Below are 22,854 nucleotides of genomic sequence, written 5' to 3'. Positions count from 1 at the left end.
CACATTCACCGCATGACTTGTATCTTTGATTTATTACGAAATACATCCCAATGTATTCTGGTTATAGCGATTGTAACGTTAGTACGATTGGAAACATTAAAGACATTGCGATTAATTGAATAGATAAATGGTTTGATGATACAATTGAACGGTTGATAATTAGAGGTGTTTTAAAATGGGGAAAGGAAAGGAAACCTGAAAATTAAAGATCAGAATCATTAATTGATACTTAATTGTTGTGTTCAAAATTGAAAATGAGGAATCAAAAATTATATTTTTGAAGATGTTCTGCTTTATACTTTTACTGTTGTTAAATTGTTCAATTATCAACTGCAGTAAGTATTACATGAATTAATTAAAATAGTTTATGATTGTTTATTGATTAGACAACTTGTTTTATATAATTTGAAGCATCTTTGGTGGGATCAAGAGCTACAGGTCACAGTGGCACAAATAGGATTATTCATGCATCTTTAACAGACAAGGTTAGTTCAATTCAATTGTAATTAATATTTACTTATATTTGATTAAACAACTGTTATATTAAGGACACTGGCCACGTTTGGCAAATGCAAGAATGGGTTTACTCAGGAAGTCCAAGGGCTGGACGAATCGAAATAAAAACAGATGAAAATGAAGCCAATGTCTTCTATTCGTACACAAACTCCGAAGACAACAAAAAACGTCTTGTTATTCATGGTAAGTCTGTTGTCTGTAAATGAATTTGGATTGTTTTGCTGATAATAGCTAATCAATAATATTGATGCTCGATGTTGTTGATTCTTGAAACTAAATTTCACTCACTTTTATGCATTTGTGCGAATTGCCCAACAATTGCCCATGAGCCACTGACTGGGTAGCAAGAGTGATCTTTGAATGTCAAATTGAATGTTCACATTTTGTAGTCCCCTGACATTACATATGCTGATATGGTAAATAAAAAACACCCACTAGAGTTGATTGTCGTACAAGGCTTTACTCATTTTACATTTAGCTCATAAGACATCAACTTGAATTTTCACTAAACTATCAATTTATTCAGACAATGAATGTGATGTTTACAATTATGATCTGAAATGGGACAACTTATTGCCTGGTGTAAATAAACCTTTAACTAATCTTATCCTGCTTTTGGGTCCATCGCTTTTTGACCGTTTCGATGGATTTGATTGGGTAATTAATAGAGACATTTATTTTGAACAATCAAGATATTCTAATGAAATGCAATTGATAGGCAAATGGTAACGATGAGATTATCAGAGGTGCTCTTATGCACAGCGTCTCAACCGATTTGGATGGCAAACTCAACATAACTTTATTTTATGAAAGTAAGTCAATTTTTATTGCTTGATAATGTTATTTACTATATTTATATTCAATCATTAGATAATCTTAACCAAATGAATGGCATTCAACAGCCAAGTCAGATTGTATTCACTGGTTACAATCCCGATACTTTAGTTGAAGGAGAAGCCGAGACTCTGATCTTGGACATTTATTTACAATCACAAACTGAACAAGAATTGGATAAACTAGTTCAGGTAAGTTTAGTGGTTTGCTAGTTTATTTATTATAATAGTTATTTAACATGAATTTTGTTATTCTAAGGTTACACCAGGGTTTGGTTGTCCAGTATATCTGAATGGAGATCGGACCTTCCCTGATCTCAATTCCATCAAAATTCATTTTATTAGTACTCAGCAACTTAATAATGGTGATAAAGTTATAAATGAGGTAACTAGATTTTTTGCTTGAAGATATTCAAAATTGGTTATAATTGTTTGATTTTTATTAACAGTTTCATGCTGATGAAACTTATCAAATTTTGCGACAAACTGAACAAAAATCTGGATACAAAGAGGAGAAGCTCTACGATTATCCTCTGGGTGTGCAATATAGTATATCAAGTTATGGAGTTTGCTATACATTGCCGATTGATTCAGATGCACCTGGAATGGACGAAAGTGGTTCATTTTCAATAGCAAGTCTACTTTGGTTATCGAACTCATTGAAGTATCTTGGACAGATAATATTTGTAAGTTTAACCATAAGTTCATCAACTAATGGCTAACTGGCTAATGATATCAATTGTGTTTAACAGGAACACAGATCTGGTTATAATGTTCACGTTTGGGAATCCACTGAGATCAATCGAGTAATGAGCGGCAAAACATATGATAAAGTGGTGACAACACAATATTTGAGTTCATCTGTGAGTATAATGTGACTGATAATTCATTTTTTGGTAGTGGTAAAGTAATTTATTTTCTTCCTTTCAGTACCAAAATGATCTGTTTAATGGCTACAGTCTTGTTGCAGCTTCAATGAAATTGTACAGAAAAAATGAAAAGGTAAGACCAGATTTGATCATTTAAAATATAATATCTAACTGTTGATTATTGCAGGGTTCATATTATTTATCATATTCAAAGCATCGAGATTATTATGATTCTAATAGTGATTTACCTGAGTCTGAATACCATGAAGCTCTGCAGGTCGAGGATTGCTTTAAAAAACCAGAAGAAAGATTGAATTTAAAGTTTCATTTAACATGTAAAGGTAATGTTAATGTTCAAAGTTGTTACTCAAATTAATATTCATTCACAATAACATAGGTTCTGATGGATGCATACAAAAGTCACAAGATTCAGTTTATGAAATGAGAGAACTATTTCGATCAAGTTTACTTGGACAACTAGGAATATCAACTACTCGAGTTGCTGACATCGACTTTAAGTTCCAGAAAGAAGTGATTGAAGCTGATGTTACTTTCCTGGAAGCTCCAAAAATATCTGGTAATTAAAATAAACAAGTATTTAAAATTAATTAATCCTTATAATAATAATTAAGAGTAATAGTAATTAATAATTAAAATTTTATTCAAATTTGATTTTTTCTCGTATTTTCATCTACCAAAGAGGTGGTACCATCTGAGACCAAAACATTGGAACCGCAATTCATAAAAAAATTACACGAAACTGTTACTAGTAGTGAGGAAAAGTGTCTTCGATATCATGCATCGTTCGTTCCTCATGGAGCGTAAGTTTTACTTTTTTGAGTGATGTTAGCTTTTGAACAGAATTTAATTCTGGTTTCTTTTCTTTTAATTTGTTGTTCCAAGTGCTATAGTCTATTGTGCGGATGGAAATGTTTGTTTCAGCACGACGAACGAAAAAGATGTAAAGGAATCTGAAGCAGGAACTTTCTGTAGTGTGTACACCGATCCATTTAAAAAGCTGAATAGATTAGGTCGAGAAAAGCCTTTATCAGATTTACATGATCATATCTTGGGTTACTTTAAACATATAACATTTAATTTGAATCTTGATGAAAAAGGTAAATATTTTGTTCATCATTTATATTCACTAAGATTACTAATTTCATTGGAATTGATCTCATTTGATTAGCCAAAGCAGTTGCTTTTCAAGTAACAGATGTCGTTGCTCAAAGTGTAGATGCTGAAGAGCGAAAACAACCATTCGATACTTTGTATCATGACAGTCAATTCGATAAATTAGATGGTGTTCATACTGTCATGATTCCTGGAGTCGACCGTTTTGGCGATTGTTATCGTGCCTGTTCTCAGAATGAAGATATACCTTGTGAAACCTTTTCGTTTTGTAACCGAAAAGATAAGAAGGAATGTGTTGTATCGATTTGGTCCGAATCGCAGATAAAAAATAATATAACAAGTGATTCGGGTTGTGAAATTTATTCGAAGAATCACGTGTCGGACTTTACTGTTCGACCTCATTTTAAATACAAGCATCCAACTACAGTGTTTAAGGAAAGTTATATTCGTGACTGTGCTGCGGAATGTTATGCTTCGGAAGATTGTGTTTCATTTCAATATTGTAGAGGCAAAAAGTGTTCATTTGGTGGATATGCAACATCAGCAAATACAGAATTTTTTGAAGACTGTGATATTTATATTCGTAAGTACTAATCGCAATTAATCAAATTCTGAATTCAATTTGATTGAACTTCTTTTTTTTCTTACAGTCAAAAGCTCTGAAAAATATACTGTAACTGGAACGAAGCTTGTAAGTCAAATCTTATACACAGAAGTTGATTTGGATTTGGATCAATGTGCAGCTCTTTGTGATGATGATCAATCATGTAAATCATTCAACTTCTGTCCTAAAGGGAAAGCACCCGCTCAATGTCAAATAGCTTCATATTCAATTGGAGATCCTAAGACACAATCAGTTGATTCATCCATTTGTCATAACTTTGAATTAACTGTTAAATCCAAACCAGAGGAACTTTCCGATAATACTCAGGAAAGTAAAGTTTCTGGATTCAGTGGTGGAGGAGTTGTTGGTATTACCATGTTGTTCCTATTCATTGGCCTTTTTTCAGGCATCGTTGGTTCTTATGTTTACACTAAAGTCAAATCAGGAGAGATGAATAAATTCAAAGATAATTTTGGATGGTTGAAACAAGAAGATGATGATGAAAATCAAACTCAATTTTGAAATATGCAATTATATTAAAACTATAATAGATTCACTGCAAACAGTGTAGTCTGAACTTTTGATATGCAATTTCAAATAGTTTTAATTTTATGTTTGTTGATACTGTCGAGATACTTTTGTATTTAAATGAGAATGCAGGCAAAAACTTAACCATTTGAGTTAAGTGTCGAGCCTTGTAGGTTTTTAGAAGCTTAAAAATCTTGTCCATTAGAGATTTTAAATAATTTCTACGATCGATGGAATCGAGGTTCAGTTGTAACTTCGATCGCTCTTTGTGCAATTATGAAAGTAGATTTTTTCATAAAATTCATTTTGATGGTCAACCAGAAAATACACTTATTTTGACAATCGAAGTTGCCTTTTTTACAGAAATAGAAATTTTTATCTCTCAAAATAAGTACATTTTCTGGTTGACCATCAAAAGTTACATCATTTAAATGATTTTCTTCAAAAAATTTGCTTCCATTACCAAAAACTATACAGTAAATTTTGACCCCTATAAGAACCTATTGTGAAGATTACATGAAAATCAACGTGAATATAATTTTTGAGTTATCGTTGCACAAAAAAACGCGAATTCATCGTTTATGGCTTCGCTTCGGTCAGACAATTTTTCACGAAAAAATTTGATGCATTATCGTGTGGAATTCAGAATCATTACTTTTCGGAGGTAAAGAAAGGAGTAGTATTAAAAAGCAATTTCTGGCTCAACATAAACCGGTTATCGCGAAAAGTTTGAATGAAAACAAAACTTGATTAAATTCAAATTTAATTTTGCGTCTTAAACCCAAGTGTCACCTTGGGTATCAACAATAACTTTGTTGAATATTATTGAATGATTGAATACAATATTTTTTAAAGAAGGCAACTCTTGCCTGTTACTAAAATGTTTTACATTGTTTTTATCGTTGTTTGTTTTTCCATTTTATTCCGAATTGAAACCAGAGAATCTGTTGAACGCGGAATTGCAAATGATTGCATATTTTCGATGATAAGCTTTCCACATATGTTTGCAGATTTGGTGTCAATTCTACTGCCGTTTCACTCTCCATCGGAGAAAATTAATTTTTTCGTCTCCAAAAAGATCTTCAATGGTTGAGGAAACTTATGACATTTTATTAGGTCGGTCAATAAGTCCGCAAAAAAACATGGACGCATGTTTATTTTAGAGATATTTGCCCCCATTCAATACAGTTTTTCCACCGAGTAGTAAGTTAGAAGGGAAGAGTCGAAGGGGCGGGTCAAACATGATTCAAATTAAGTAACTCAAAAGTATCAAAAGTTTCAACTTCTTTTATTTTCAATCAAAATTGAATTACATTTTTCGTTTTTTTGCTCAACCGAGTATCCTTTGAACTCTCTCTTTCCTTCTTTGTCCTTTCGTAAGAAGGGACAAATGTTACAGTTTTTTCGATAGGAAAGAGGGAGTTTGACTGAATCAGACGAAACTGAGGATTCGTCATCTAAATCAATTACTTCTTCATGTTCAGTTCCTTCAGTGAATGACGAATCCTCAGTTTCTTTCATGTCTTCATCATCAGATTGCTCGATGATAAAAGATGGTGTTGGTGATAAAAGATGGTGTTGGTGATGGAGGTGGAGGTGGAATCACATCAGTTGGTGAATATGATGGTGATGGTAGTGGTAGTGGTGGAGATGAATTTGATGGTGGAGATGGAGCTGATGGTGGAGCTGATGGTGGAGCTGATGGTGGAGCTGATGGTGGAAATGAATTTGAGGGTGTTGCAGCAACACAAATGGTCCCCTCGCTAACATTGATGAGCAATTTAACGGTGCATTGCTGCATCATAGCAATTGTTGTTGCGGCCGTAACGGCAGAGAAAACGATCTCATTGGCACTCATTATTGAAAATCAAATAATTAATTAAAATAATTATGATATAAAATAAAATGGATAAAAATAATTCAAAATTGAAATCAAAATAAAAAATTGTCACAAAAATGACTCGAAAAAAAGGTGAAAAGTAAAAAACTGACAAAACAAACTGTCAACTTGGGCGAACTTTTTGGAAATGATACTCATTTTATCGTTCAATTTCGACCTAACGCGATCCTACTTTTTGACCTCATCTTACCTGTGTGTTACATGTTTACCTTGACCCTTTTTCACATCTATGTGTTACATAGGCCATAAACTGACCCTTTTTCTCGCTATTGTTTTACATAGGCCTTAAACGGACCCTTTTTCACAATAGCATGTTAGGTTCGCCAAAGACCGAAATCAAAACAAACTTCTCAAAACAAGTTATTGATATAGCATAACGCCATCTACGCGAAATCAAAGTAACTAAAAGAGGCTTTTTTGCAAAAGCGCTTTATTCAAGTCTTCAAAGTGTCATTATAGCATTTCACTTCATAATTAACGCACAATATACGCATTATTATGATTACAGTTATGAATGATGTTGTTAATAGCATTTCCAACTTCTTACAAGTATCCATAGAGCACCAAACAAAGATGTACTTCATTATGTAGACTTACTAGGTCTTTATATGTTCTGCAACCAGTAATAATCATTTTTCCGGTATGGAATAAGCAACACTTTTCTTTTCTTTGCAATAATATGCTGCTGGAAATAGTTGAGGATAGTATTCGAACAACCGAGGCTTCTCTCTGCTCAACTTATCTAGGTTTATCTTACGTTTGAAGTTAGAAGTGCCAACCATATTAACTATTTGACGATCATGGAATTCGATTGATAGATTTAATTTCAGGCAGAAAGCTGCAATAGCGGAATCAGCAGAGTCAATGCTTTTAGCACCGACGACGTTTACCTTACCATAGTTGAATATGAGTAAGCAAGCAGTTTCAAACTTAAGAATAGCACCACTGAATCTCTTCGGTCGGTCATCGATATCAGAAAAATACTCACTTAATTCAACGAGCTTGAAGGGAAATCTGATAAGATGATATTTTATAACAACATTACTTATCTTGAATTTGTTATTCACCGTATCCGTCATTATTTGAATCCAATCAACTGTTTGAGTTGGCGCTCTAGAGATTTTATGTATGATTTCTGCTCAATAGATTCTGAATGGACAGAGTTTAACGAGTCAAGATGATATTCGCAAACTTCAACGAGATCACAAAGTTGTTCTACTTCTTGAGTTAAAACGTTGTTTCTTCTGATAATCCTTCGATTTTGACGTCTCAGTCACTGGACTTCTCTCGTCAACTCAGCAACTTGCTTTTATAGCTTTTTAATCTCACAGTTCACAGAAACGTTAACTAACTCTATTGCAAGAGCTATTCTATCCATGACAGTCAACTTGACACTAAAGATTGAAATGAATGAAAAAGCGAAATAGCAAACTATTTATACGCGATATAGATTTGATAATTACGATTAGATGATTTTGATTGGATGTTTGTATTTTTATTATTCTTAAGAAATATTCAGTAATGGTTACATCATCTAGCATTAATAGTGTTCAGAAATTGTGAAGCAGAAAAAGAATGGAAAAAGTAAACTTATACGAATTTTTTCTAAGAACATCAAAGAAGCCTCTTTTAGACTTTTTATTCTCCTGCAACGTACACGATATACCAATACAATCAAGTATGTATACCAAGACAAGATCATTTACAATCACTGGTTCCCGTTGAGGAAGCTGTTCATAAAACTGCTTGATCAATCCTCCTACATCTTCAGGAAGCGCATCCTTCAAATACTTAGAAATTTCACCATTACTTTCGAATTTTGCAGGAGCAAAGTAGCATTGATGACCACAGACAGTAAAACATAGAGTTGATTCATAATCCATATTACCAAAACGACGCACTATTACCATTCGCACCTCAATTTGGAATCCGTAAAAGTCTTTTTCGTTTGGAATCCACTTCAGGTCCATTTTGATTTGTTTCGTATCCATGATCATGATTTTCCAGGCCGGACTATCGTTACACTTATGAAACTTACTGAACTTAGTTAGAAAACTTTTGAATGATGTATTGGTTGCTCTATCAATAACAAATGCAACACAAAATGCTCCACAACCTCTCGACTCAGGGTGTTGTAACTGTTTGGCGTTCCAAACAAGTTTTTTCTCGTTCAGTTATCACACCTACTGATCCCAATTCAAAACTTTCCAAGACTGAAAAACAAGATGATAATGAATTTGCATCGAATCAACGAAACGTTTGAAATAATATCTAATTTCATCGATTTCCATTTCATACCATGCTTTAAAAACATCATCCCGTGAACTTCTATCGGCTGTATAGGCTTATTACACAGGTCCATTTGTTCTAAACCAGCATCATCAAATTTGTCTTGAAATATTTACAAAGTAAACCAGAAAAGTTCAAAAAATCCATATAAAGAATGAAGAGGTACAAGAAGATCTTAAAAAGTTACAAGGAGGTGGAAGGTTAAAATTATGGAGCAGTTTAAAAAATTTTAAGTGATATTTATTATGACCCAAGTGATCCAGAATCGTTCGGCGGAGTTCAAGTACTCACTGCAGAAGCTAAAAAATCATCCCTGATTTGAAGCAGAATGGAGTTGTTAATTGGTTGAAAGCACAAGATACTTATATTCTTTTCAGACAAGCAAGAAAGAATTTTCCAAGACTATCAATACTAGCGTATGCAATTGATCATAAATGGCAAGCAGATCTGTTAGACATGACATGGTTCTCTAAAGAAAATGATAACTATCGCTATTTACTAGTAGTAGTTGATGTTCTCAGTAGATTTGCGTGGGTTCTACTTCTTAAAGACAATTCTGGTGACACCTTGTCTAGAGCTTCTGAATCTATTTTTGATTTAGGAAGAGTACCAAAAAAATTACAGACTGATCAAGGTAGAGAATTCGTCAATAAAACGTTCATAAATACTATGGAGAAACATAATATCAATTTTTTTACTACAACTGACGATACTATAAAATGTGCAATAGCTGCTCGTTTTAACAGAACTTTAAGGACTAGAATCTACCGTTATTTATATCACACGAGGAATAAGCGTTATATCGATGCTCTTTCTTCCATAGTTTCGAGTTATAATCATTCTTATCATAGAAGTATTAAAATGTCCCCCTCTGATGTAAATGATGAAAATGTACCAGTAGTTAAAAAAAATTAAGAAAAGTTGGAGAACTCGATGTTAAAGGAAAAATAAACGACATATTTTCATAATGGATTACCTGCATCATAAATCAATGCTTGCAACTTTATCGAATTTAGAAGTTTTCGCAATACCCCCAACACAACTCGCGATCGATTCATCTTACGTAGTATCTTTCCGTCCATCTTCTACTCCCGATTCCGTAAAAACTTATGATATACAAATACCTTCTAGTGATGATTTTACAGATCTATCCGAAACAATGCTTCATGTTAAGTTGGATATTAAAGATAAGGATAGTAAACCAGTTGCCGGTTTAGAAAAATCTCAAGTAAATTATTTTATAACAAGAAACGAAGTGAAAAGTTTCGTGATCCCTACTACTATTACCACAGCGAATTTCGAGAATGTTTTCTCTGATAACCTAGTAGAATCGTTGTAGGTCTTGTTTTTTCCTCTATGGTTCCCGCTATGTAATGTCCTGCGACATTATCACCCCGCTGGATGAAGTACATCGGTGAACATGTACTACATCTGCTCGCTTCAGGAATAATGTAACATCTTTTACAAAAATGGTTATAAGCGAATGGCATTCCGTAAAAATACGTTCGTATTGAACATCTCATGCATGGTTATCATTCAAAATGTGGACAAAATTTCGTATTCATTACTATCTGCAAATGAATAAGAAGAAAAGGACAATCAATATGTTTTTAAATGAATTAAATAACAAAATTCGTTAAATACGCACAATCAATTCATACAACAGTACAATACCACCATCTACTGAAAAACTGTGCCAATCATTTCATTTGAGTTTAGTTCCTTTAGTATTTAATAGATAGTGTTATGTTGCGTATCAACCTTACGAAATTTTTTAGTTCGGATCCCTATTTTATACCTTCGTGTACACAATAAATCTCCAGAACTATGGTTGTTTTCAGCTAAATTAGAGCAATCTAGCAATATATAAATCATTGGGATCGGATAAGTACAACTGAAGTTAAATTTGACCAAAGCCAAGTTCGAAAACCTATTTTGTCCCTCCGTGTACACACAAAATCTCCAGAACTACTTGGTGGATCAGCACATGCATTATTCTTTGTCTAATTAAGCTCTAAACAGCAATATATAGCGCATCAAAATCAGATCAGTAAAATCAGAGTTGTTATTGACCAAAGTCAAGTTCGAAAACCTATTTTACACCTTCTGCACACTCATTCTACAGATTCACTGGGTCGATCAAGGTCTATAAATTATTATATCATAATAGATTTACCTTTTATAAGGTCAAATTATAATGTCAAAAATCTATTATGACCAACTTATTTCCGATTTCTGAGGGTGAAATATGCTATCTATGATTCAATGCTATTTATTATAATGAAGATGAAGTGCGGTTTAATCTGAATTGGCATAAAAATTCGTTGCCATTGAACATAAGTCAACAGTTGAATTCATCTTCGTCTCATCATAAGTTCATTTTATTGTTCATCAAGCCAACGAAAATGCTTCAAGTTTCACCGACCATAGAAGATCTTTTTGTTTTTAATAAACTTATGGTTGACACCCAAGGTGACACTTGGGTTCAAGTCCAGAAATAAATTTTCAATTTAAATCAAGTTTACTTTCATTCAAACTTTACGCGAAACATGTTTTGCCATTGAACCAGAAATTGGTTTTTTATACTACTCGCAAGTTTTTAATATCAATAACTGAATAGCCTGATTGCACTAGCGTTATTGTAGTACTAAGTTCATGTAGAGACAAGGTGCAGCTTCATAGAAGTTCAAAAAACTCTTGGTAACGGTAAAGTTAGATATAAAAATATTGTTGAGGCAAAGGTAAATGTAAAAGTAGAGAGTAAATGGTGGAGGTATATGGTAGATCTGAAGGTAGGGTAGATGCAAATGCAGATGTAAAGGTAATGTGAAGGCATATGTAAAGGTGGGTTGAAGAGTTAGAGATGTAATAGTATAAGTAAAAACGTAGGTAAATATAAATGTAAGTTAAAATTGAGGATATATGTAAAGGTATTAAGGATTCAAATGTAAAGGCATATGGTAGCTAAAAGATCAATGTATGTGCGCTAAAAGCATGCCAATGATAATGAAAAACAGGTAAAGACAGGTAGAAGATTAGTCAGAGGAGGACTGGTAAAAGACAGGTAAAAGATAAGGTAAAGGGCATGCAAAAGATAAGATAAAACCAGGTAAAAGATAAGATAAGGATAGGTAAGTGATAAGATAAGGACAGGTAAAAGAGAAAAAGAAAGAAAAAAGAAAGAGGGAGGGGCGATAGTATAGGTGAGAGGGTGCCGTTAAGGTATAGGTTAGGACATGCGCAAAGGTATAACCAAGCGATAGTCAAGGGTGAACAAAGGAATACAGGTAATTCAAATGTAAGGCTAAGATAGGAAGTATGTAAACTAAAGCTTGGAAGGCAAGGGTAAGGGAAAAAGAAAGAGGTAAAGGTGTAGGTTAGAAAGAGGTAAAGGTGTAGGTACATAAACATGTAAAAGTAAAGGTACCTTTACCTCTACCGTGTTTTTGGTGTTGTTGGTGTTGTTGGTTTTGTGGTCTGTAACGATAAAAGGTTAAAAAATGAATAAATAAAAAGAAATTGAAAAGGAAAAAACTTACCTGTTTGATTGAACAAAAGTTCGGTTCAACTGGAAACAAAATAAACTTAAATGAAAATAAATGAAACTTTCGATGTTGTTGGTGTTGTTGATGTTATTGATGTTGATGATGTTATTGTTGATGTTGATTAACAAGTGAATACAAAACAATGATAATTTAGCATCAGAGAGAGCACCTCTTTTATATGTTTCCGTTTTCAATCAAAATTATTCATTTCATGCCTCGCTGAAAAAAGTTGAAACATTTGTGCAATGATGAGTAGCAAAATAATTATTTAACATTGAACTTAGTATCATTATTCAGTTCGTTGATTGTATGTAGTTAAATTGATACATTTTTGCAACGAACCATTATTAACATAGAATATGCTAGTACGTACACTATTATCTTCGTTGATTGTACATCTTAAAATTGATACATTTGTTTAGAAAAGAATAACGTAAAACAATTAGCTTAACTTAATTTATTTAGTTCAAAAGTATCATTATTTAATCCCCAACGTTAACCATCAAGGCAGAAAAACTTTCATGTTTCAAATGCATAAACTAATTGCAAACAATTAACCCTAAACTTGAACTCAGTTAATTGTTTCATAAAGTTCAAAAATAGTTGCGCGTTAATTATCATATTCATTCAACTTAATAAATAACCTTTGGTCAATTTTATTAATAAAATATCGATTAAAAGTGAGTTATCTTGTGTATGATTTATCTTGTGTATCTATACTACTACTGATCATCGAGATCCTGATTCGCTTCCTCTGTTCTTTGTACTCAACATCTTCGAAATAATAGCAGAATTTGTTGCTATGGAATTAGACGCAGATATCTTTTTGTTCAATTTAGCAGTAATGCGACATTGTATTCTGAGTTCAATTTCCAATTGATAATAAAGAATTCAAAAAGATAAGCATGTTCACTCTGCATTGATTTCACACATTTCATTTCTTCATTTCACACTAATCAGCCCATATTACTGTCAGTATATGAGAAAGCAACTTGATGTGCGAGCTTCAGATATGCAAGTGCAATAATACTCCTTTGCTTATGCTTAGCTCTTTCTATTTTTATTTCAATTTTGTTCATCACTGAAAATGATGAAAATCATGTTTCAAAGGGTGGAGGAAAAAACAGAATCTGTATTCTAAAGCACTGTAAGAGAGTCGATTTGTGAAAAGAAATGCCTATTTTGAAACATTTGTCCGGAAGTTTTGGATGGAATCGCTTTCAAAGTTCAAACTTATTTAATTTAACTTTATTTATTAGAATTATTAATATTTAGGCGTTTTAAGGGTAAACATTTCAAACAGATCTTACAAGGATTTGAATATAATATTTTGAATAATATATTGGTCTTTTAAGGTCGAGCAGAAAAGGTTAAGCAAATTTCAATGCTTTACAAACAGCAGTTTCGAAGGCGACTTTAGCAATTTTATCACCCTTTTTACTGGCCATTGCTTTAAGTATTTCAAAGAAGTTTGGACAATGCCATGACTTTATTTGATCTATTGAGTAATTAAAAATTCAAAATTGTAAACACCTTTTACAATAAAATAATTATCATTACTTACCTTTGAAGGTGTGAGCAAATTTTTTGATTTCACCACCAACATGATCGATACCTTTCTTTTTTATCTGTTTGATAATTTCTGCAATAAACAAAAATTGTTAGAACCAAAAAAGTTGTCTCTTTACGGGTATCTTTTATTATAAATTGGACTTACTTTGCATATCGTCTTTGATGTCACGCTTTGATCGGTTAACGCTGGCTGCATAAGCGAAACCTGGTAGATATAATAAAAAATTGGTTTCGATTAGAGCTAAGGATTGGGTTTAATAGGTTATGTTAACTTACCAATGCACAAAGCGAGGCACAAGATTACTAAGAATCGCATTTTGTTGGTTGGAATTGAACTGAGTCGAAAGTCAAACTGATTTGAAAGTCGGAAATGGGAATAATAACGGATAAACCATTGATTTACCTCTTTTTATATACACACGTATCACAAAATATCACAGATAATCGAGTTATCAAAAAACAACGAATGGGTCTGAACAATCGGTTTTGCATTCGTTTCTAAATCTGATAACTTCTAATGAAGTTGATTTGACTTGATCTCTAATTTTAATTATTTATTATTTTAGATCAAGTGAATCAACACATAGCATTTGCTATTTAAGATTTGAAAGGAATAGTTGTTTCGGATAAAGCCAAAGGTCAATGCAAAATTCAATGGGCAAGTTTATTCCAAGCGTGAAACAAGATAAGTGGCCTTAAAAAAGACATTTGCGACTGCTTAAGGTATTATTGCTATCTAAAGCATCTATGGTATCTTGTAATGATGGACATTGGATAGCTCGCTTTGATCATTCAATTTCGACTCCATAAGTGAAATCTGGTATAATTTATTGAGTTAGTGGCTGGTTTGGGTGCGATACCTTTATTACAGCATTTCTCGATGACTTTAGACAAGTTCCCAAAATGTTTAGTCGGCTTCTCAAAATGTTTAGACAAAATCTTAAGCCGGTCGTAAAACCAGTTACTCTTCTCAGAATGTTTCGACAGTTCATGTAACTACCGAGGTACAAAACAAGAGATGAAACTACTAAGGATTTCATTTTGTTTCGAATTGAATCAAGATGCTGAACTGGTTTGAAAGTTTTATGGCAAATTGATAACATTTTCATCGTAATCTGGATCTTTTACATAAATTTTTTATCCTCTAAGCTTTCAAGGTTTCAAGAAAATAATCGCTAACAGCGACAACTAACAGCTGATTAAATCAGAATCAACTGGAAAATTATTTTTAGTATAATAAAAGATCTACGCTTTGCTATGTGAAATAGTCTCTCATGGGTTCTGCCATTATCTTTGATGCTGAAATGATGACATCTTTGTGTCAATAGATTGTCAGTTAAATCATGAAAATCAGAACAATGAACAGTTCTGTAGACATTGAGCAATCCCGAGGATTCATGCCTTGTAAACATGATAGAAGCTATGGATAAAAATTGAAAATGCAACGATTAAACAGAAAAATTGAATTTAGTAAATGTTTTTTGCATTCAAAACTTGCCTACTGGCCTTAACAAATAATTATAAAGAGTGGTGTTTCATAGCTGTTGAACCAGTTCATAATGGTGGGAAAGTTAAAAATGAGGTAATTAGGTAGATTGGTGATATTAGGTTACTATTTAAATTTTGAGAAAATCAGAACTGAAATATGGATTCAAAAGGGAAATGCTCTTCGATTATCTTCTTGATACTCTTTATCTTATAACGAGTTCTGGTGGCTGCTATGCATCACCAATTGATTCAATAGCACCTAGGATTGATAAAATTGGTTTACATTTTCAATTTCATAATGTATTACAATGTCATCGATGACCAAAGTATTTTCATAGCAAAACTTGGTTATCGAAGACATTGTAACTTTGGAGAGGTAATAAGTTTAACCATTCGTTCATCAACTGAATAATGACCAATTGTGTTTTAACAGAAACACAGATCTGGTTATGATGTTCACGTTTGGGAATCCACTGAGAACAGTCGAGCAATAAATGGTTTTACATATGATAAAGGGGTGAGAAGTTGCAATGTTTTGAGTAATGGTAATTTTTGAATAGCATTTAATGCTGGTTTCTTTTATTTTATTCAATATTTGCAGAGATAAATCGAGATAGCGAAGAAACTTGGTGTCATGTATTCGAAGAATCACTTGTCGGACTATACTGTTCGACTCCATTTGAAATACAAGCATCCAACTACGGTGGTCAAGGCAATTCATATTGATGACTGCCATGATTCGAAACGTTATGCTTCAGAAGATTGTGTTAGTATCTTTAGTATCTGAAATTAATTTGAAATCTAAGATTGATTCATTTTCAGAGGCAAAGAAAGGCAGGAAGGCAGAAAAAACTAAAACTGAATTAAAAAAAGAGATTTGAATGAAGAGAAAAAGCAATGACAGATATTATTATATAATTATTAATATTAATAAATATAAAGCAATAATATCCAATGAGTTCAGTGGTGTTTTCAGTATGGACAACAAACACACATACACTGAAATGATTTCAAAAATGTTGTCTTGAAGTGAAAACACCCAACACATGATTATTTATGAAATGTTTAGTTTATATGATAATCATGGTTAAATCAAAAGAATGTCTCGATTACGATCGATATGGTGAATGTAGACAAAGAAATATGAGAAAAATTTGCACGGAATGTTTAGTTTGGTCGAGATTTGTATTTAATATTAAGGTTTGCACTTGATCTTGTGGAATCAATAAACAAGTTAATTTTGATCATGTTAATCAACGATCGATCTAACAGCTCCTAGAAACTAAACAATGATTGATATTGAAAAATGATAAGATTGTTTGGGCGGTTGAATAAATGCATGAGAATTAATTCTCACAGTCGATAATTTAAGGTGTTATAAAATTCCAGAAACAAGTCAGAAAAGGAAAGCATTTTTGAGTTCAACATTGAAAATGAGGAATCAAATATTTCTTTTCAAGATGTTATGCTTTATACTTTTCCTGTTGTTAAATTGTTCAATCATCAATTGCAGTAAGTATTAAATTGAATTAATTAAAATATTGTTTAATGGTTTATTATTGATTAAACATCTCGTCTTTTAATGTGAAGCATCTTTGGTGAGATCAAAAGCTACAGGTCACAGTAATACCAATAGGATCATTCGTGCATCTTTAACGGACAAGGTTAGTTTAATTCAATTGTAATTAAAGTTACATTTGATTTATAATATCTATTAACTATCAATTAAGGATACTGGTCGTGTTTGGCAAATGCAAGAATGGGTTTACTCAGGAAGTTCAAGGGCTGGACGAATCGAAATAAACTCAAATGAAAATGAAGCCAATGTCTTCTATTCGTACACAAACTCAATGGATAACAAGAAACGTCTCGTTATTCATGGTAAGTCTTGTTTGTTTATAAAAATTTAATTGTTATGTTAGTAATACTAGTTAATCGTAATAGTTGGTATTGAAACTTAATTTTATTTTTGAACTAGACAATGAATGCGATCTTTATAATTATGATCTGAAGTGGGAGAACTTATTGCCTGGTGTAAATAAACCTTTAACTAATCTTATCCTGCTTTTGGGTCCATCGCTCTTGGATCGTTTTAGTGGCTTTGATTGGGTAATTAATAGAGACATTTATTTTGAATAACCAAGACATTTTAATGAAATAATCAAAACATAAAATTACATGAACAGGCAAATGGTGACGATGAAATTATCCGAGGTTTATCTATGCACAGCGTCTCAACCGATTTGGATGGTAAACTCAATATAACTTTATATTATAAAGGTAAGTCTTTCATTGTTTGTCATGTCATTGATTATATTAATAGTTAATTGATTTTGTTATTTTTAAACAATTAGATAATCTTAACCAAATGAATGGCATTCAACAGCCAAGTCAAATTGTATTCACTGGTCACAATCCTGATACTTTGGTTGAAGGAGAAGCTGAGACTCTCATCTTAGACATTTATTTACAATCGCAAACTCAACAAGAATTAGATAAACTAGTCCAGGTAAGTTTAGTGGTTTGCTAGTTTATTTATTAGTTATTCAATATGAATTTTGTTATTCTAAGGTTACACCAGGATTTGGTTGCCCAGTATACCTAAATGGAGATGTTGCCTTCCCTGAACTCAACACGGTCAAAATTCATTTTATCGCTGCTGAAATAGATGATTATGGCGCAAAAGTTATAAATGAGGTAACTATAATAATAGATTTATTTTCTCGCTCTTCAAAATCGATTATAATTTTTGCTTTTTTTTTCAGTATCATGCTGATGAATCCTATCAGGTTTTGCGACAAGCTCAATTATCTAAGTTTGGTGACGAAAAACTCATCGATTATTCACTTGGTGCTTTTTATCGTATACACAATTATGGGGCTTGCTACACAAAATCTATTGAATCAAATGAACCTGGTATTGATGAAAAAGGTTCATTTTCAATAGCAAGGCTACTTTGGTTACCGAAGATATTGAAGTATCTTGGAGAGATAATATTTGTAAGTTTAACCGTAACTTTGATTAACTGACTAATGACCGATTTATACCCATTGTGTCTAAACAGGACCATAGATCAGGTTATAACTAATAAGTTCATTAACTGGCTAATGTCCAACTGATATACATTGTATCTTAACAGGAACACAGATCAGGTTATAATGTTCACGTTTGGGAATCCACTGAAACTAATCGAGTAATAAACGGCGAAAAATATGATAAAGTGGTGACAACCCAGTATATGAGTTCATCTGTAAGTTTAGTGCGACTGCAAATTATTTTTTTTGTAATGATTTTCTTTTCTCTAATTCAGTACCAAAATGATATGTTCAAAGGCTACAGTCCTGTTGCAGCTTCAGTAAAAAGATACAAAAAAAATTCGAAGGTAAGACTAGACGTCATAATGATTACAAATAACTAACTGTTGAATATTGCAGGGTTCATATTATTTAGCATATTCAGTTCATCGAGATTATTATGATTCCAATAGTGATTTACCTGAGTCTGAATACCATGCAGCCTTGCAACCGATTGATTGCTTCCAAGACCCAGAAAAAAGATTGAATTTAAAGTTTCATTTAACATGCAAAGGTAATGTTGAGGTTCAAAGTTATTTGTTAATTTACTCTTTTTCATTCCCAACATATTAGATTCTGATGGATGCATTCAAAAGTCACAAGATTCAGTTTATGAAATGAAAACCCTATTTAGATCAAGTTTACTTGGACAGTTAGACATATCAACTACTCGAGTTGCTGATATCGACTTTAAGTTTCAGAAAGAAGTGATTGAAGCTGATGTTACTTTTCTCGAAGCCCCGCAAATCTCTGGTAAATAAATTATTTCTGAAACAAAAGATTGTGATATTATAGAATGATATCCATTGCAAATTTTATTTTAAATTTGATTTTTTCTCTTTTTACATCTATTAAAGAGGTTCTACCATATGTGGTTAGATCAGCGAGACCAGAGTCCATCAGCAAATTACGCGAGACTGTTGCTGGTAGCGCTGAGAAGTGTCTTCAATATCATTCATCATTCGTTCCCTCTGGGGCGTAAGTTGTACTGTTTTGAGTAATGTTGACTTTTGACATAACATTTAATTCTGGTTTCTTTTTATTAGATTTAATATTCCAAGTGCTATAATCTATTGCCAGAAGGGAAATATTTGTTTCACTACTACGAACACGACAGAGATGAACCACGATAGCAAGGAAACTACCTGTTATGTATACACCGATCCATTTAAAAAACTGAATAGATTTGGTCGAGAAAAGCCTTTATCAGATTTACATGATCATATACTTGGTTACTTTGGACATATAAAATTTAACATGAATCTTGGTGAAAAGGGTAAGTATTTTTGTTCATCATTTATATTCGCTAAGATTGAGTTTAAGTTGAGCTTAAATTAATTCCATTGAAATTGGTCTCATAAAATTTGATTTAATAGCCAAAGCAGTTGCTTTCCAAGTAACCGATGTCATTGCTCAAAACGAAGGGGCTAAAAAGCAGAAAACACCATTTGAATCTTTATATCATAACAGCCAATTCGATGAAATAGATGGTGTTCATACTGTCATGGTTCCTGGAGTCAATCGTTTTGGTGATTGTTATCGTGCATGCTCTCAGAATGAAGATATACCTTGTGAAACATTCTCGTTTTGTAACCGAAAAGATAAGAAGGAATGTGTTGTATCGATTTGGTCGGAATTGCAGATAAAAAATAATCTAACAAGTGATTCGGGTTGTGAAATTTATTCAAAGAATCATTTGTACGACTATAATGTTCGACCTAATTTGAAATACAAGCATCCAACTACAGTGTTTAAGGATACGCGTGAAGATGATTGTGCTGCGAAATGCTATGCTTCCAACGATTGTGATTCATTTGAATATTGTTGGGGTGGAAAGTGTTCTTTTGGTGATAATGTGACCTCAGAAGATACAGAATTTTATTACGGCTGTTTTATTTATACTAGTAAGTACTTATCGCAACAAATTAAAACCATGTGGATAAATTATGGAGCGTCGTACTTTACAAATACATTAACAAAAAGTCTCATAATCCATCCACACAGGTTATCAACTGATGGAAATTTAAAAACTTGATTCAACATTTTCTTTTATTTTTCTTACAGTCAAAAGCTCTGAAAAATACAAAGTAACTGGAACGAAGCTTGTAAGTCAAGTCTTATACACAGAAGTTGATTTGGATTTGGATCAATGTGCAGCTATTTGTGATGATGATCAATCGTGTAAATCATTCAACTTCTGTCCTAAAGGGAAAGCACCCGCTCAATGTCAAATAACTTCATATTCAATTGGAGATCCCAAGACGGAATCAGTGGATTCATCCATTTGTCATAACTTTGAATTACCCGTCAAATCAAATGCAGATGCAAGTTTTGATAATATTCAGAAAAGCAGAATTTCTGGATTCAGTGGTGGAGGAGTTTTTGGTATAATTATGATGTTCTTATTTAGCGGCCTTTTTGCTGGTTTTATCTGCCCTTATGTGTACACTAAAGTCAAATCAAGAGAAAAGAATGAGTCAAAAGTTGATTTCGGATGGTCGAAGCATGAAGATGATGATGAAAATCAAACACAAATTTAAAATGTACAATTTGTAGAAAAATTAAAGTTATCTATTTCAATATTATTAGCCTACTCATCTACACAATATAAAAAGTCAATGCATCAAATTTTTGCGTCCAAATTGTGGCTCAACTGAGCGGATTCTTTGAAAAAACAACTTATAACACATAAGCCATTGATTTATCTCTTTTTATATTCACGTATTACAGGTAAACGAGATATCAAAAAACAACGAATTTCGCATTCGTTTCTAAATCTGATAATTTCTAATGAAGTTGATTATGATTTTATTTCTAATTTTAATTAATTATTTATAATTTTAGACCAACAAATCAACATTCATTATTTGCTATTTAAGATTGGAAAGGAATAGTTGCTTCGGATAACTAAAAATAAACAGCGTAAGCTATTCACTTATCGGATTAAGAGGATGAATGGCGAATTCGTTAAAAATATGACATGGAAAGCGAGTTTAAGAAGAAATACATTAACCACTGCCTAAAAACTACTTTGCGTGTAAGGGGACTCCAAATTGTGTTCATCCACCCCTTGAGAAAACAGGTCGTAGTAACAAAATTTACGACCATATAAGAAAAAATTTGCGTTACGCCTTTGTGTGTATTTATTGCCCACTAGGAAATGCTTCTAATTTTGAGCAATTTTCAAAACATTTGAAAGAGCATTTTGATGAACATGGAGTCCAGCCAAACGATTCAGATGATGACTCCGCTCAATAATCAATTTATCGCTTTTACAATTTGTATTTATTGACACAATGTATAAATTAAATAAATCATTTTATACTGCTATTTAGTATAATATACTTTATTATAAATTAGACACGATGTGGATATTATTTTCAAATATTTAATTTACAAAGATTGAGAAGCTGTACAATTGAGCGCTCCTTCTTTCTCCAAGATTGAGAAAAGTAGTCAACTATTAGTCAGCCATCGCTAGTAACTATTGGGCAACCAATTGTGAACCTTTGATATCAGATTTGATAAAAAAAAGGTACCAAATTGATGGTTGATTCAGGCACTTCTGTGATCAACCAAGAACATGAATCTCTTCTTGTGTGGAGAAACCATGAGAGCTCTTGACGCCATTGCATAGCTCATGGATTCTCCACAAGAAGAGTGCTAAGTGAAAGTTTAGTGATAAATTTTCGAGATAATAATAGACTTCTGCTTTTGATAAGGATTATCTTGGTGATGACTGAAAAGTGTTTATTCAGTCGGTATTACATGAAGCACAAATGGTGAAACTTAGATTAGAAAAATTTTTTATTTATGGTAATCAAATCAGGTTCCATAACATGATTTACACAAAATTATTAAAAATTTACAGTTATTGATTTTAACTGGCGTTTGACAAAGATACAAATTGACAAATACCTAAATCGGGATTGAAAGCACATAAATCAATATGAGCTTTGTATTCTGCATACTTGATAATAGTAACACATCCAGGAAATGGACATTGTAACATCAAGTTATCCATAAAGAACTTGCTCCTTTTTCCTTCTGGTGCTGTCTTTGGTATCGGTTTGACCACGAATTTTGAATCAGTGCATCTATAGGTACATTTCAACTCCTTCTGTTTTTTACTGGCCTCGATATGGCATTCCTTACAGAATATTGCGGGGCAATCCCTGTTCGCGCCAATATGGACCAAAGGCTCCCAAGCCATACAAAGACAATAGTTGCACTGGTAATTTCGCCATTCATTTTTGTCGATGAATTGAGCATCGTCTATCTAGACTCGGGTATTAGCATCGGCAGATTCATCTGACGAATTTGCAACAGGCTGATTGTCAGGTTGAATCCTGTTTTGTCTAAATTCCGGTCGCAGCTGTCCATCTGGATCGTGTTGCTAAAAAATAATGTAATTGCCCCAACGCCTAGACATACCAAGACGAAAGATGAAACCTGAAATTTAAGGTATGACTTTTAGGTCAACGCAAAATGAAAATATTTAC

At 32.7% G+C, this 22,854-nt stretch overlaps 3 protein-coding genes across 4 annotated transcripts; 2 read left to right on the top strand and 1 right to left on the bottom strand.

The window, feature by feature from the left end:
• The first annotated feature begins 144 nt into the window (after positions 1-144).
• LOC107369391 (uncharacterized) lies at positions 145-20,954 on the top strand. 2 transcript variants are annotated; one of them, XM_089269731.1, is made up of 16 exons: positions 145-335; positions 412-485; positions 549-699; positions 1,043-1,173; positions 1,235-1,328; positions 1,387-1,541; positions 17,850-17,975; positions 18,044-18,277; positions 18,418-18,528; positions 18,589-18,660; positions 18,713-18,866; positions 18,926-19,105; positions 19,210-19,330; positions 19,399-19,628; positions 19,729-20,256; positions 20,417-20,954. In XM_089269731.1, the coding sequence occupies exons 1-16, from the start codon at positions 284-286 to the stop codon at positions 20,890-20,892; spliced, it is 2,889 nt and encodes a 962-aa protein (XP_089125857.1). In that variant the 5' UTR covers positions 145-283; the 3' UTR covers positions 20,893-20,954. The 2 variants fall into 2 exon arrangements, with proteins under 2 accessions (XP_089125857.1, XP_089125858.1); XM_089269732.1 differs by lacking the exons at positions 17,850-17,975; positions 18,044-18,277; positions 18,418-18,528; ... (5 more) ...; positions 19,729-20,256; positions 20,417-20,954 and adding exons at positions 1,609-1,734; positions 1,799-2,035; positions 2,102-2,212; ... (5 more) ...; positions 3,408-3,935; positions 4,003-4,519 and having other exon boundaries at positions 167-335.
• On the bottom strand, positions 13,447-14,160 carry LOC107369392 (uncharacterized). Its single transcript, XM_015937342.3, has 4 exons — positions 14,067-14,160; positions 13,936-13,995; positions 13,783-13,860; positions 13,447-13,716 (listed from the first exon to the last, which is right to left on the bottom strand). The coding sequence occupies exons 1-4, from the start codon at positions 14,104-14,106 to the stop codon at positions 13,589-13,591; spliced, it is 306 nt and encodes a 101-aa protein (XP_015792828.1). The 5' UTR covers positions 14,107-14,160; the 3' UTR covers positions 13,447-13,588.
• Positions 16,630-17,808, top strand: LOC149093325 (uncharacterized). The gene is made up of 6 exons (XM_089268702.1): positions 16,630-16,790; positions 16,869-16,942; positions 17,009-17,159; positions 17,257-17,387; positions 17,465-17,558; positions 17,633-17,808. The coding sequence occupies exons 1-6, from the start codon at positions 16,712-16,714 to the stop codon at positions 17,806-17,808; spliced, it is 705 nt and encodes a 234-aa protein (XP_089124828.1). The 5' UTR covers positions 16,630-16,711.
• Positions 20,955-22,854: the final 1,900 nt, after the last annotated feature.

The sequence above is a fragment of the Tetranychus urticae genome, chromosome 3 (assembly GCF_039701765.1).
Source record: "Tetranychus urticae isolate SD_2017Ah chromosome 3, NJAU_TeUrti_SD_1.0, whole genome shotgun sequence".
NCBI lineage: Eukaryota > Metazoa > Arthropoda > Arachnida > Trombidiformes > Tetranychidae > Tetranychus > Tetranychus urticae.
The sequence above is the reverse complement of the archived record's forward strand: the minus strand, read 5'-3'. Positions and strand labels throughout refer to the sequence as shown.